We start from the raw sequence: 12,678 nt of genomic DNA, 5'->3' as shown, positions 1-12,678 counted from the left end.
TAATTTTTTCCCCCATGGGGAATCTTCTCCTGATAGTTTTGAGCCTTGCTTGCCTCAGTGTACATTGGGCAATGAATTCTGATTTGGAAGAAGCGTAGAATATAAATGTTGAAATACCTTCTTTGTAATTTAAAATAGATAAACGATGTGAGGAGGATTGAGATGCTGGATAATGCATTGCTGAACAGTGGCAAGGTTAGAATATTTCAGTGATAGGCGGAGCTCATCTCATTCTCTGTGAATTCTTTTTTTTTTTGCAGCATTCAGAAATACTAATTAAAATCAGTTAGAAAAGAATCTTTTATCAAGCATTTATTGAATAATAAATATATTTAACTATATAATACACAATTGTATCTATCATTGCATACATACTTGAAAGCTTTCCATATGTACCTGCAGTTGCTTGTAGGTTACAAAAACACCTTCCAATTTTCAAGCAATCCACATATATATTGTAGGATATAATGTTGCTTCAATAGAGCCACAAACCTGTAAGCTCCAAAATTTCAGTCTGAACCTTGCGCATGCCATGGAGAATGCGACTGGGAGGGCTGATGCTCTGAAGATATGCTAGGAATGACTGTTGGGTCCAAGAATGGCTTCTTGAAAAGGGGATGCACCCTGCTTTAAAGTTGACAGATCCAGAATGCAGGTGGCCAAGAGTCCACAGCCACAAGGACTTTGTCGGTCCACTTCTTCGGGATCAACCGAAAATTCCTCCGATGACAGAACTCAAATGTGTCTTGATCACTTGCAAAGATCTGCCTAACCAGAGTCCATCTTTGAGAGAAGCCAAGTAATTTCAACTGACAAACACTGAGAATATTCCTCAAAGTAACCCTACAAGAACTAGCTCCTCAGGACCTCCTTACCCAGGAGGGATCTGATCAGGTGAAACAGGGCCATTAGGACTATCTCCTGATTTAATAAGAGTGGAAAAGTAAGTATGCTTTGCTGCCCTTATCAAAACAAGGTACATCCTAATGAAGGTGCTTGTATCCATAATCAGAATGTGGATGAGCTTTATTATAGGTCGGCTTGGCATTAAGCAGCAGCAACCAGAGTCCAGAATCATCAAATCTCCAGAAACTAGGTCCTGGTATAAAGTGGTATACTGTTTAACTGATTATGGTGCTAGAAGTCTTTCTGCCCAATTCTTCTTGAGGTACAAGTCTTTGGAAGGGAATATTTTTATTATATTACCTGGCTTGGTGATGAAACATTTGCAAATGTTTCCCTCCTTATCAACCCAAAATACATCCTAACAAAAGCTCTTTTATCAATGCTTGATTGACTTCATTCTTTGTCTTCCCCAAGCAGCACTCTATAGACATCTCTCGTCTATTCATTTTTTAGAGCCACTCAGTAAACCATGGGACTCTACAAGATCTGTCTGCACAGAAAGTCTGCAGGGGTGCAGTTTGCCTCCTCACTGAAAGCAGCAATGAAAGCATCTGCTAAATTACATGAAACTGCATTGGTTCCATGATGCACCTTGGGTGGGCTGATCTAATTGGCCATGTCTCCCTGTGAGAGGCTGCTGTGGAAAACTTTAGGGCCAAAAGGAGTGAACAGGAGGCAAACAGATCTGCTATGTGAATCCATCCCCCATGGGTTAGGCTGTGAATGAGTTGGACTAGGTGTGGCTGCCATGGTGGCCATGAAACCCTATGCCTCAGACCTTAGGCCCAGATGACAGGAGTCACCCAGAACTATAAAGGCTGGAAAACTTCAACCAGAGAGTTCAGGAGCCCAGACAGGGATGCTTTTATACTGCAGGGAGGTGAGTGAGCAGCAGTTCTCATTGATTCCAACAGCCCAACCTCACAAAAAGGTTTTCACATCCAAGTGATGTCAGGACAGGGGCCCTAGAAGCCACTAGAGACAAACAATGCCAGCATCCTCTTGCTGCTGTCCTGGAATCATGATTGATGCCGCACTTGAAACTCAGGAAGGCACATTTCTGAGACAGGAGTTTTCCTTTCATTGCCCAATCGGGCCTCAGTGATGCAAGCCAGGTCAGCCCGTCATACACAATCAGAATGTTAATGAGGTAACTTTATTACAGGTCAACCAGGCATTCAGTAGCAGCAACTGAAGTCCAGAACCATCAAAACTCTGGAAACCAGGACTTAGGGCTATACAGCTTAAGCTATTATGATGCTGGAAGTCTTTCTGCCCAATTCTCCTTAGAGGTACAATTCTTCGGCAGGGAACATTCATATCATATCACCTAGCTTGGAAATGAAACATTTGCAAAAAGAAAAGCAAGATCACAGAGCATCAAGGCTCCAGCAATTTTATCCCAAACTACAGATATTCTCCAATGTTGAGAACAGACCCTTGAGGAGCTCTGGGTGATATTTTATTCTCAAATTAAGAAGCTGACAAAAATATTAACAAAGCCAACCTTCATTTAATGACTGAACTTGTAAAATACCTGAGTAAGCACTAAGGTACAAACAATGTCTAAGCTGATAAATCAAAACTTGGCAGACCAGTGTACTTCCTCTGTATTCAGACAATCTTGAATTAGGCTTCTCGTGGTCAAAACTGCTTTTCTCACAAACTGATCTCCTATGGATTGATAGGTTTAGCTGGAGCCACCAACCTCTTTATATTAGGAAACCCCTTCTCCACTTCAGCTGTTTGTCTGGATTGTTTTTAATAACCTTAATTGCTTAATTCAACTAAAATATAGAATGAGCAGAATTATATGTTCAATTCCAGGTAGAATGGTGGATATATTTGATAAATCTCAAAAAAGACAGCACCAGTGAAGTGTTGTTATGTCCCCTTTGGTCATCTAGACTGCTTTATAAATCTAATCATTTAAACATTTAAACATTTTTATAGCATATGGAATATTAGGAAAAGTTAATCTGAATTCATATATATTGACATTTCTTTTACATTATGATAGAATTCCTTCATATGCAAAAAGCAAGAGAAGAGCCAATTATGTTTATTATCTATTTTTTTTTTATTTTTATACAAACAATAGGAGGGAACAAAGCAGATGCTATGGCAGGGTCAACATTCAAACCATTTCAAAATTAGAAATCCACGCATTATTCCATCCCAATCACCCAGCAATCATAACTAGCATAAGGCCCCTACTGCCCCAAGTCATCCCATTCAAGCACTGCGTAGTTTATCTAGGACAGCACAGTAATGTATTTTCAGATTAAAAGATTTTTTCCTTTCTTATCAAAGATTCCATCTTAAACTTAACAAGACGAAATTAAGTCCTATACAAAAAAAAAAAAAAGTTACTCAGGCCTGGAGTGCACAGAACTGCTGAAATACAGCCAGTATGTGATGATCCAATTCTGCTGTAAATAGAAGGTTCTCCAAGGTCACCATGTACTGTTGGATGATCTGATGATGCTATAGACACAAAAAAGCATTTCGGTTAAGCTTGTAAATGATGTAGCACATTAAATATTATATGTCTAAAAAAATATAATCTCTTATTTATATTTTTCACCTCTTTGATATCTATAATAGCTACAAGTACACTATACATTATGTGCAACTCAAGTCAACAAAACTGAAAACAGCACCAGGATTTGAACTGCTAGTGGGTGGACAATCTTAATTATGAAATTAGGAGCAGGTGGTTTTCATCATGCCAACTGATTTTCACAGATATGAAAGGTTTAATGGTCATTGTCAATTATTATTTCCCTTATAACTATTAGTGTGCAATTTCCAGAGCACTGGACAATTAAAGCAATCAAATCAATAAAAGTACTGTATAAAATAAACAGAAATCATAAGATTCATAAACTTTTAATTCCAACAGTTTGTCTCCAGTTACAACCTTTACAAATAAATCAAAAAATCTTAACTTTGATCTCAGGCAAGCTTTTTTGAAAGGACTTTCCAGAACCAGTGCCAGCACCGCTCTCTATTGACCATGTATCTAATTTTAGATAAGAGGACTTGAATCTTATTCTTATTATTTAATTGCTTACTTAGAATCTTCAATGAAAGACCAAGGATTGGGAGGCATATTTAATAAAAGGCAGTCCTGAGAATTAAAGGCTTTAGAGACAACAGCAGTCATATTTGTGCCCAAAATTCAATAGCAGAAATCATGACTGCTTAGATCATTAAGGTTTTAAGAAAGGAAAAATCTTAGGTACCCATTATCAATCTAGGAAGTGCTGTGACTTAATTAGCAACAGACACAACATGCAAATTATGCAAACCCAGATGGATACATAATTACCCTCTGAAAAATATTTAATAGATCTCAGGAAGGTATTTATTGGTTTGTCTTCTTTTTTGGTTCTTGTATCTGAATATGGTACACACCGAGATAGGCTGTATCAGGATAATCTCACTTTCAATAACCACATGAATTCTGACATCTATAAAACTTACCTGTAGGAAGATTTGCTGCAGCCTCTCTATACAGTTCTTGTACCAAGGTGTAATTACATCAATCCCTCCTGTTTCACATCGTACTAGATGCTCTGTTAGGATCATAATAAAACGCTGGAAGGAATAAAAACAGTGAAATTGTTGGCATTAGATTCGTAGACAAGATAACTTTTTTTCTGAGCAGGGGTTAGAAAACTTATAGAAAACAGCCTCTCTGAATTAAGTAGGATATAATTTAATTCAGAACATCAACATTAGTAACAGTGGTACCAGTTACTATTTCCAGAACTCAAATGTACAAAATTTTAATTTAGATTAATTTATGAATCTGAAACACTTGTTCCAGACTTTTGAAGTCACGTTAAGATTCTAAAATTGCAAGGGGCCAGTATTTCAAGCCCTGGCACTGCATGACAGAGTGAGCTCCTGTCACTTGCCTCAGCTCCTGTCAACCTAGCAATTCAAAAGCATACAAATGCTAGTAGATAAATAGGTACCACTCTGGTGGGAGGAAGCAAGAAATCATCTGGCGCTGGCTCGGTCCAAATGCAAAGTGAAAACCAGCAGAAAAAAAGGCCATTCCTGCAGAACACTGTTAGCTACTCTGTTTATAGAAATAGTTTGCTCCCTGTGGTGCACCCTGGATAGCCCGCAAGTGTGAACTGAACAAACTAGCAATCTTAGGCAGCCAAACTACTACTCTGTATTAACATTGTAGAGTTTTGGCTTTGATATGCCAATGCTATATGCTAAATAAATCTAAGTCTGCCTTTTTCACTGGTCCATCAATATGTCTGCTTTTACCTGGAATATTACAAGGAAAAGGTTTTTTTGTTCACTTTGAGCTGATTCAACTTTTTCTTGCAAGCGTTCGATCTGTTCTTCAATGGGCCAATTTTCCCTCTCATTCCTTCGAGAATCATCACGCTGGAGGGAAAGAGTTTAAATTTAAATGATTTTAAGATGTTTTATAAATAATCAAGATGGGGGGAAAAGGCATTGTTGCAGATATTGTCAAAAAATAGCTTGAAAGCACGCACCACAGTTTTCTGCTGTATGCTGAACTGGCAAACAAAGTCACATTTGTTCTAGATTGGTTTGGTGTCTCAGCTATTGTTTTAGATTATGTTTATTATTGTTCAAAAATATTGCAAGTCTATGAGGTAAAACTGATGATATAAATCATTCATATTCAATCAAATAGGGCAGCTGATCACATTTTATCAAGCAACTTGCCCACATCATGGGGATTCAAAAAATTAAAGTTATCCAGTAATTAATAGTATCCAAAGGCAAGAATGCCTAAGCCATAGGCCCAACAGAAGGATGACCATCTCCGTCTTTCCATCCTGCTGCCCATCTCTGCCTAGCTCAGCAAAGCAAAACAAAACAAATCTTATGTTTTTATAGTTGATGAAATAACTTTTAAGTCTTATTCCTTCATACAGGCACAGAAAAAAAGTGACCTACTCTTTTCTGTTGCTTGGCTAATCTTTCTTTGGCTTCTTCTAGCTCCTTTTGGATCATCATCACATGCTTGTTCATCTTACGAATGGTAGAGTGTAAGATCTCCCAAATATAAAATCTAATAATAAAAGAAGCAAAGAACTCTCTCATATTCGGAGAAAACACTGATTTTTGTCAGTAAAAAGGCATCATACACACTTGTATATCTAAGCGTTTCTCAGACAATGAGTGAAATGGATGAGATCACAAGGACAATGGTGCAACTTTCTCTCCATCTCTTTCCTCTGAGAAGAAATTTCAGTATCAGAATTCTCTAGGACTGTTAAATAAAAGCATGCAAATTTTCAATCAGATATACAAAAGGTTGCTTGCTTTCAGGAAATATTTTTAACTTAAGCAAAATTTCCCTTATCAAGATGACTCACATGTCTATGAAAAATATTTGAAGCATAATCTGGAGATTTTTTTAAAAAAAATGTTTGGTTTACATGTATTTACCTTGTAAAATCATGAGATAGCTCTGGAGAAAAAATCCAGTTTGCCACTGCAGCACAATCCACAATCTGTGTTCGAATCATCTTATCCACCAGTACAGCAATCATCTGTGCAAATGCAGAAACTTTGCTCAGTTCATCAGTAATGTGTGTTGCCATCTGGGCACAATTTTCAACATAAACATACAGACTGAAATCTCAGTTAACTGGAACTACACAGGATCCCTCAAAGCACAGCCTCTCTAAAGATTCAGTGCCTAAGCTGTGCAGACCATAATTATGTATGTTAAAAGAGCCTTTTATCATAACGCCCCAGGCAGGCAGGCATAAAAATGTTCATTCTTACCTGAGGATGATTCTTCCATACTTCATACATCACTCTAAGAACGTGAAGCTTCCCTTCATCACTTTCAGCCAAAGTTCTGAGGGCTTCTCGAAATCTTATAAAAAAAAGAAAGGACATAATCCAAGGACGTTAAGGAATAGAACATGTCGCTCATTCTTACAGATAAATTCTTATGGACCCCTGTGATTCAACTGAGATCAAAATGGCAAAACTGATTGGGAGGGGAGAGTGAAAGAGAAGTGGAATGGTCTAGTCTCCCAAAATCATTCTGAACTCTGGATTTCTAGTTTGAGAGACTAGCAGTATTGCCATGTTGACAAAGAGCTACTCTGTAACACAGCAGTTCTTCCTGCTACCTTGGCTTTACATTACAGTACCCTGTGAATACTCAGCAAGTGAATTATAGAACCCATCTCTTCCCCAAAATCAATGCCAACATTAAACACACATACATACCCCCATAGGTAAGAGAAATTTGTTGCCAAAGCAATGAGAGAAAACCATGACTTAAATCCAAGTCATAGCAGAAGGCATGTGCCAACCCTTTAAAGTAGATGAGACTTGAACACCAAGGAAATGAATGCTAATACTACTTTTGTCACAGAGTTACAGTAATAGAATCTTACCTCCCTGCCATTTCCTAAAGAGAACCAGGGGGGGTCAAGTCTGAGATGCTTTCTCAAATTTCATTCCTGCTTTGGGCTGAGATTTTTCTTATCTGACCACTGACCTGGCTGCAGCTCTCCCTCAAGATTATTCTCTCAATTGACTACAGTATGCAAAAATGTCTCAGACAGACACCTCCCTCAGTCACAGGACCATAAGAGGCAGACGGCATAAAGCACAGCCAGACTTCCAATCTTATTGCCAATCTATTGCCAAAAGTAGTTTAGTCTTCTGGTTGAGTTGATTTCTTGTCTTGGTTTACATCATGGGGCTGACATTCTCTCGTTATATATATAATGGGACCCAGTCATCAGCTTTTTCTTCAGAGAGGTTGTTTTTAATTTTGCTTGTTCCCAAGCTCTACCCACCACTCTACAGTCTAATGCAGAAAGCGGGTTCTTCTGGACAAGCAAGCTTTTTTACTTCCCTCCTCCTGCAGACCTTCTTTGGCCATTCTTATTAGCTTGTATCTTGGGCTTAAATATATACAGGGGCAACGTTCTGCCACAGATCACAAAGAGGTGATGAAGAACTGATGAACTTTTTGTCTATGCTGTAGGGTGGGAGAAAGCTGCTGAATGTAAGACTCATCCGGATAGACAGACATAAAGGTCCCAGGGATCAGAGACTATCCAGGAAATAATCCATTTGAAACAGTAGGGTAAAGAAAAGTAGGTAAGATAGCTAATTCTTAAAAGAATAAAAAATAAAGAACAGGACAGAATACACTTGCTTCTATCCTTTTTGTTTCATAAAGTTACAAGACAAATAAAAATAAAATGGCAGCAAAATGAGCACACTGACAATTTAATGTACTTAATGATAAGTACTTACTTTCCCAGAGCGCTGAAAGAGTGACTGAATGACTTTGAGGCTAAATGCAATAGTGTCTGGACAAAAACCTCTATTTTTAAAGGATTGAATGAGAAGCCTTCATCTGGAAAACAAAGTTACAAATACATCTGAATACCTATAAGCAATGTGGGCATTCACCAAAGGCTGAGAAGGACTGATTATTTTTAGTTTTCTTTAAAAAAAAAATTGGTGAGGAAATTTCATAATAGGCCTTTTTTTACAATTTCATTAAGACAAATTGCAACTTCTCCCTTTTCCCATGCCGATTCTATAGTGTCATTCAGTTTAAAAAAAACATAAGTGCAAATGGGGCAGATGGTAATTGAAGATACTGAACATACTGTTGGAACTAGAATTTGATGTTACCCTAACATGGGTGATGGAATTAACAATCCATCTGAAAGACATTACAGAAGATACCATATGGATTACAAGCTTAAAGTCATTTGAGGATTTTATCTATATATGGAAATATTTTTTAGTGGTGTGGGCAGAAGAACAAAGATATTGAAAATATTATGTGTGGCAGACCTGCAGGAAAGTGAAAAGGGATGTTATGTTATATTAATATATGTAAAAGATTTGAATTAAGAGATATATGTATGGGGGAGGAGGAAATGGATAGATTATGAGTTGAAATTGCCAAATTAGGATTTATTATATAATTTTATAGTTGAATGTTGCTTTGAAATGTATAGTATAAGGGGAATATAATAATATTGTTAGAAAGAAAGGGTCAGCATATGGGGGGTGGAGTAAAAAGGATGGTAAAGTATTATATAATCTGTTATTAATTTGGGTTTTATTCTGGAGAAGCCACAGGGGGAGGGGAGGGGGAGGGGGGGTTAGGGAAGAGGGGGGAGAAAAGGGAGAAAAATCTGTATTTGAAAAACTTTTTCAATAAAAAAAAATTAAAAAAAATTGGTGAGGAAATTTCATAATAGGCCTTTTTTTACAATTTCATTAAGACAAATTAAATCGTATATATCAATGAATGAATTTCAAACATATACTAAGGTAGATGATAAAACTGAACCGAAACTCCAAATTGTGGCCATTTTCTTCCTCCTATCTGAATTGCAACTTCTCCCTTTTTCCATGCCGAATCTATAGTGTCATTCAGTTTAAAAAAAACATAAATGCAAAAGTACATTTGCTTGTTTGTATGTATGGAGTGGTGCTGGATATCAACAGTCCCAGGTAAATACAATTCTACTGAGCTACTACAAATTGCTGTATGAAAATAAGAACAGGAGCCATTTCCTAGATTTGTTGTGACCCAGGCCCACGTAGTTAATATTAAATGCAAAACAGTTCCAAAAAACAAACAGATTTTATTAAAACATCTGAGAATTAACTCATTCTCAGCGTATTCCAAATTAAATGAAAGCAAAGTCCTCAAAACACCATTCTTCAGTTTATCTCTGACCTTGGGATAATTAGGCAAACTGCCAAAAGCTTTTCTTGGCAACAGTTCAGGAACAGAAGATGCTGACAAGAAAGAAATACAGCCAAACAGGTTTCCGGCAAAGAGGCCAAGAGGCGTTGCTGGTCTTTTAAGCCTTATGGGAGGAGCCAATCATCTCTTGGCCCTACTGCCGAGTCATCCTCTCTGGTTTAGCTGCTCCTGCCTTCTTCTCATACGTGCACTAGGAATAGGCTCCTCCTGTTCCTCTGCCTCTCTACTGTCAGCCTCTGGAGGCTCTGAAGTCTCCGCATCACTCCCCAATGGCCCTGGCCCCATCTCTGCCTCCGATGCAGAGCCCTCACCCATGCCTTCCCCAGCTTCCAGGACTGGCCCATGTTCTTCCTCAGCCTCATCGCTGTCCAACTCTGCTGCCAGCTCCGCAGGCTGCTGGCAGACTACAACAAGATTTAACTAAAATCTAACTAACTTTCCTGAGGTTTTGCAATGTTTCTATAAATGGAAATTAGCAATGGCACACAGAAAATATCAGGCGGCTTACCATCGTCTTCTTCCTGATTAAGATTGGGCACATCCTTCAGAATGGTGAAGATTTCATCATTACTTGCTTTGTTTTTAATGGCAATGCTTAAACAGAGTGCAACGTTATATCCAGGAAGAGATTCTACACCCGAAGATAGAAAAAGCAAAGTTACCATCTTTGAAAACTGGGCATTTTTTTTACAAGTGAGCTTTTCCAAGTTTACATTGTAAAAGCACGTTAAATTTTCTTGGAAATCAACCATTATGGAAATCAACCAGAGAAATCATTAGGACCATATGTGAGATTGAACAACAGCAATAGCACTTAGACTTATATGCTGCTTCACAGTGCTTTACAGCCTTCTCTAAGCGGTTTACAGAGTCAGCATATTGCCCCCAACAATCTGGGTCCTCATTTTACCGACCTCGGAAGGATGGAAGGCTGAGTCAACCTTGAGCCGGTGAGATTCGAACTGCTGGCAGTCGGCAGTCAGCAGAAGTAGCCTACAGTATTGCATTCTAAAAACTGTGCCACCTTGGCTCTTATAAAAATTTAAAAAATAAAAATACTAGAGGGTTTTATATGTTGTTCAGAAGAGAAGCTACCCCTTTAAGCAATGTCCCCTTATGTCATCATGACCACTGGGCTTTGGATGGTCCTTGGTTGACACAATCTCATACCTGCCCATGGCTACAGCAACTTTCTTTAGATGGAGTTACCTATTGCCTTCCCCATCCCCCACCTGTTTTAATAAGACAAAATACCATTTGCCTCCAACAATAACAAATGTTCCTTGTCACAGTTCAAGTCTTTTTTGTAAAGTGTAAATTATATAAATATCATATACTACATACTGTTACTTTCGTCTCCATATTTATAAATACATGTTGGATTTGCAGGAGTGAGAACGGAAAAACTAGCAGGAACGATATCTATTATTCGCTGATGGTAGGAAAGCCTGAAAAAAAAAAGATTTTGCAGAAGGTTGATAAGAAGATGTCCTTGCCGCAATTATGTCACATGATTATGATTATACTACAGATATAACCCAAACAATCATTCATAATTTGGCATACATACATGCACTAGTAAAGCACCCCAAAGCTAATATCTACATCCTGATCCTGAATGCACAGAAAAAGTTCCTCACAGAACTAGGACTGTGCCTGAACTATAATTTGTCAGAAACAGGGAAATGATAAGTTTCCTTGAAGATTTTAATGCTACTTTCTTTCCCTTTCTTTGTTTGAAGAAAGCTTGTTGCCAATCTCTCTGCTTAAAAAGGGAAAGACAACTCTCAGAAGTGGAAGAGAATTTCTAGCAGTTAAAGGGGTAAGATATTTCAATTAAGAGCAAAATACATTTTATATACGTGGGTGCTCAAATAAGGGTGCTAGAAAAAGTTTGGGGGGGGGGAAATCTTCCTGCTATTGTCTTGCTATTAACTTGATTAACTGGAAGTGCAACCCTCTATCTAATCCAAACCTCTAAAATGCTGGAAATTATTGAACAATCTTAAGATCATTTAGTCTTCTGCAATTTCAATTTTATTTTCTTGCTAATTAAGTTAGTCCTCAAATGAATCATTTTTTCCAAACTCTTAGAACCAATGATGGTGCCTAGAAACTAACTTTAAACAGGCATGTTTTCAGTAAACTATAATTCAGGAACCTTTCCTCTTCTTTTTATTCCTCCATGTTTTTAATTTCTTTGCTTATTCTATTTTACTCCTTTTCGGCACTTGCATAACACTACTTACTGATGGAAATAGCATGCTGAATACATAGGTATACAAATGCTGCTATCTCTCACTCACCTCATGCATTTTTCCAGTACTTCTCTTACAAACTTAGGCCTCGGTCTGTCAAGATCCTCAGAAACTGAATCTGACCTACATATTAAAAAAAAGACAGTAACCAGAAAAGGAAAGACTTATAAGACTATATGGCACATAGATACTTTCATGTTCATAAGATAGTTTTCTAAATTTTTATAGCATCAAAATTTCTAATATACTAAGGATATGCAGGACTGGAGTTTGATTTATAATCCACATTAACTACTTTGAAAAAACTATCTTCAATTATTTAAAGGATCAGAAAATATATTTTTGCAGTGAAACTATTCTGTAGGGTTTTCCGCCACTTGGGGTAACAGTATTCCTGTCTGCCACCCTATCAAAATAGAAAAATATCTATTTGTCCATCAATTCATCCAACCATCCAACCATCCAACCAACCAACCATCCATCCATCCATCCATCCATCCATCCATCCATCCATCCGTCTGTTTACTATGTGCCAAAATATTGCACAACAATTTACAATACAAACTGTAATAAAATATGTAAAAATAATATACTGAAATCAAACAATATACTAAATCAAACTGTTGTTTAAAGATCAGGGAAGAAAATACATTTATATAAACCAGACCAGGGTAAAAAACTGAATTTCAAACTCATCCAAAATATGACATTCTGGAGCAGAGACAGCAATACACTGAA

The 12,678-nt window shown here is 37.5% G+C and overlaps 1 protein-coding gene across 1 annotated transcript in view; it reads right to left on the bottom strand.

Annotated features, from left to right (window-relative positions):
• Positions 1-2,967: 2,967 nt before the first annotated feature.
• NCBP1 (nuclear cap binding protein subunit 1) overlaps positions 2,968-12,678 on the bottom strand; it is a 31,802-nt gene continuing 22,091 nt past the window's right edge. Inside the window, exons 14-23 of the mRNA XM_034410803.3 lie at positions 11,989-12,063; positions 11,027-11,130; positions 10,191-10,313; positions 8,203-8,305; positions 6,703-6,796; positions 6,361-6,464; positions 5,866-5,980; positions 5,200-5,322; positions 4,396-4,509; positions 2,968-3,393 (exon numbers count right to left, since the gene is read on the bottom strand). Of these exons, the coding sequence (XP_034266694.2) occupies positions 3,280-3,393; positions 4,396-4,509; positions 5,200-5,322; positions 5,866-5,980; positions 6,361-6,464; positions 6,703-6,796; positions 8,203-8,305; positions 10,191-10,313; positions 11,027-11,130; positions 11,989-12,063 (1,069 nt within the window). The 3' untranslated portion in view covers positions 2,968-3,279. The remainder of the gene's footprint in view (positions 3,394-4,395; positions 4,510-5,199; positions 5,323-5,865; positions 5,981-6,360; positions 6,465-6,702; positions 6,797-8,202; positions 8,306-10,190; positions 10,314-11,026; positions 11,131-11,988; positions 12,064-12,678) is intronic.

This window comes from Pantherophis guttatus, chromosome 2 (genome assembly GCF_059756535.1).
Source record: "Pantherophis guttatus breed Tessera chromosome 2, ASM5975653v1, whole genome shotgun sequence".
NCBI classification, from domain to species: Eukaryota; Metazoa; Chordata; class Lepidosauria; order Squamata; family Colubridae; genus Pantherophis; species Pantherophis guttatus.
This window is presented reverse-complemented; position numbering and strand designations above follow the sequence as displayed.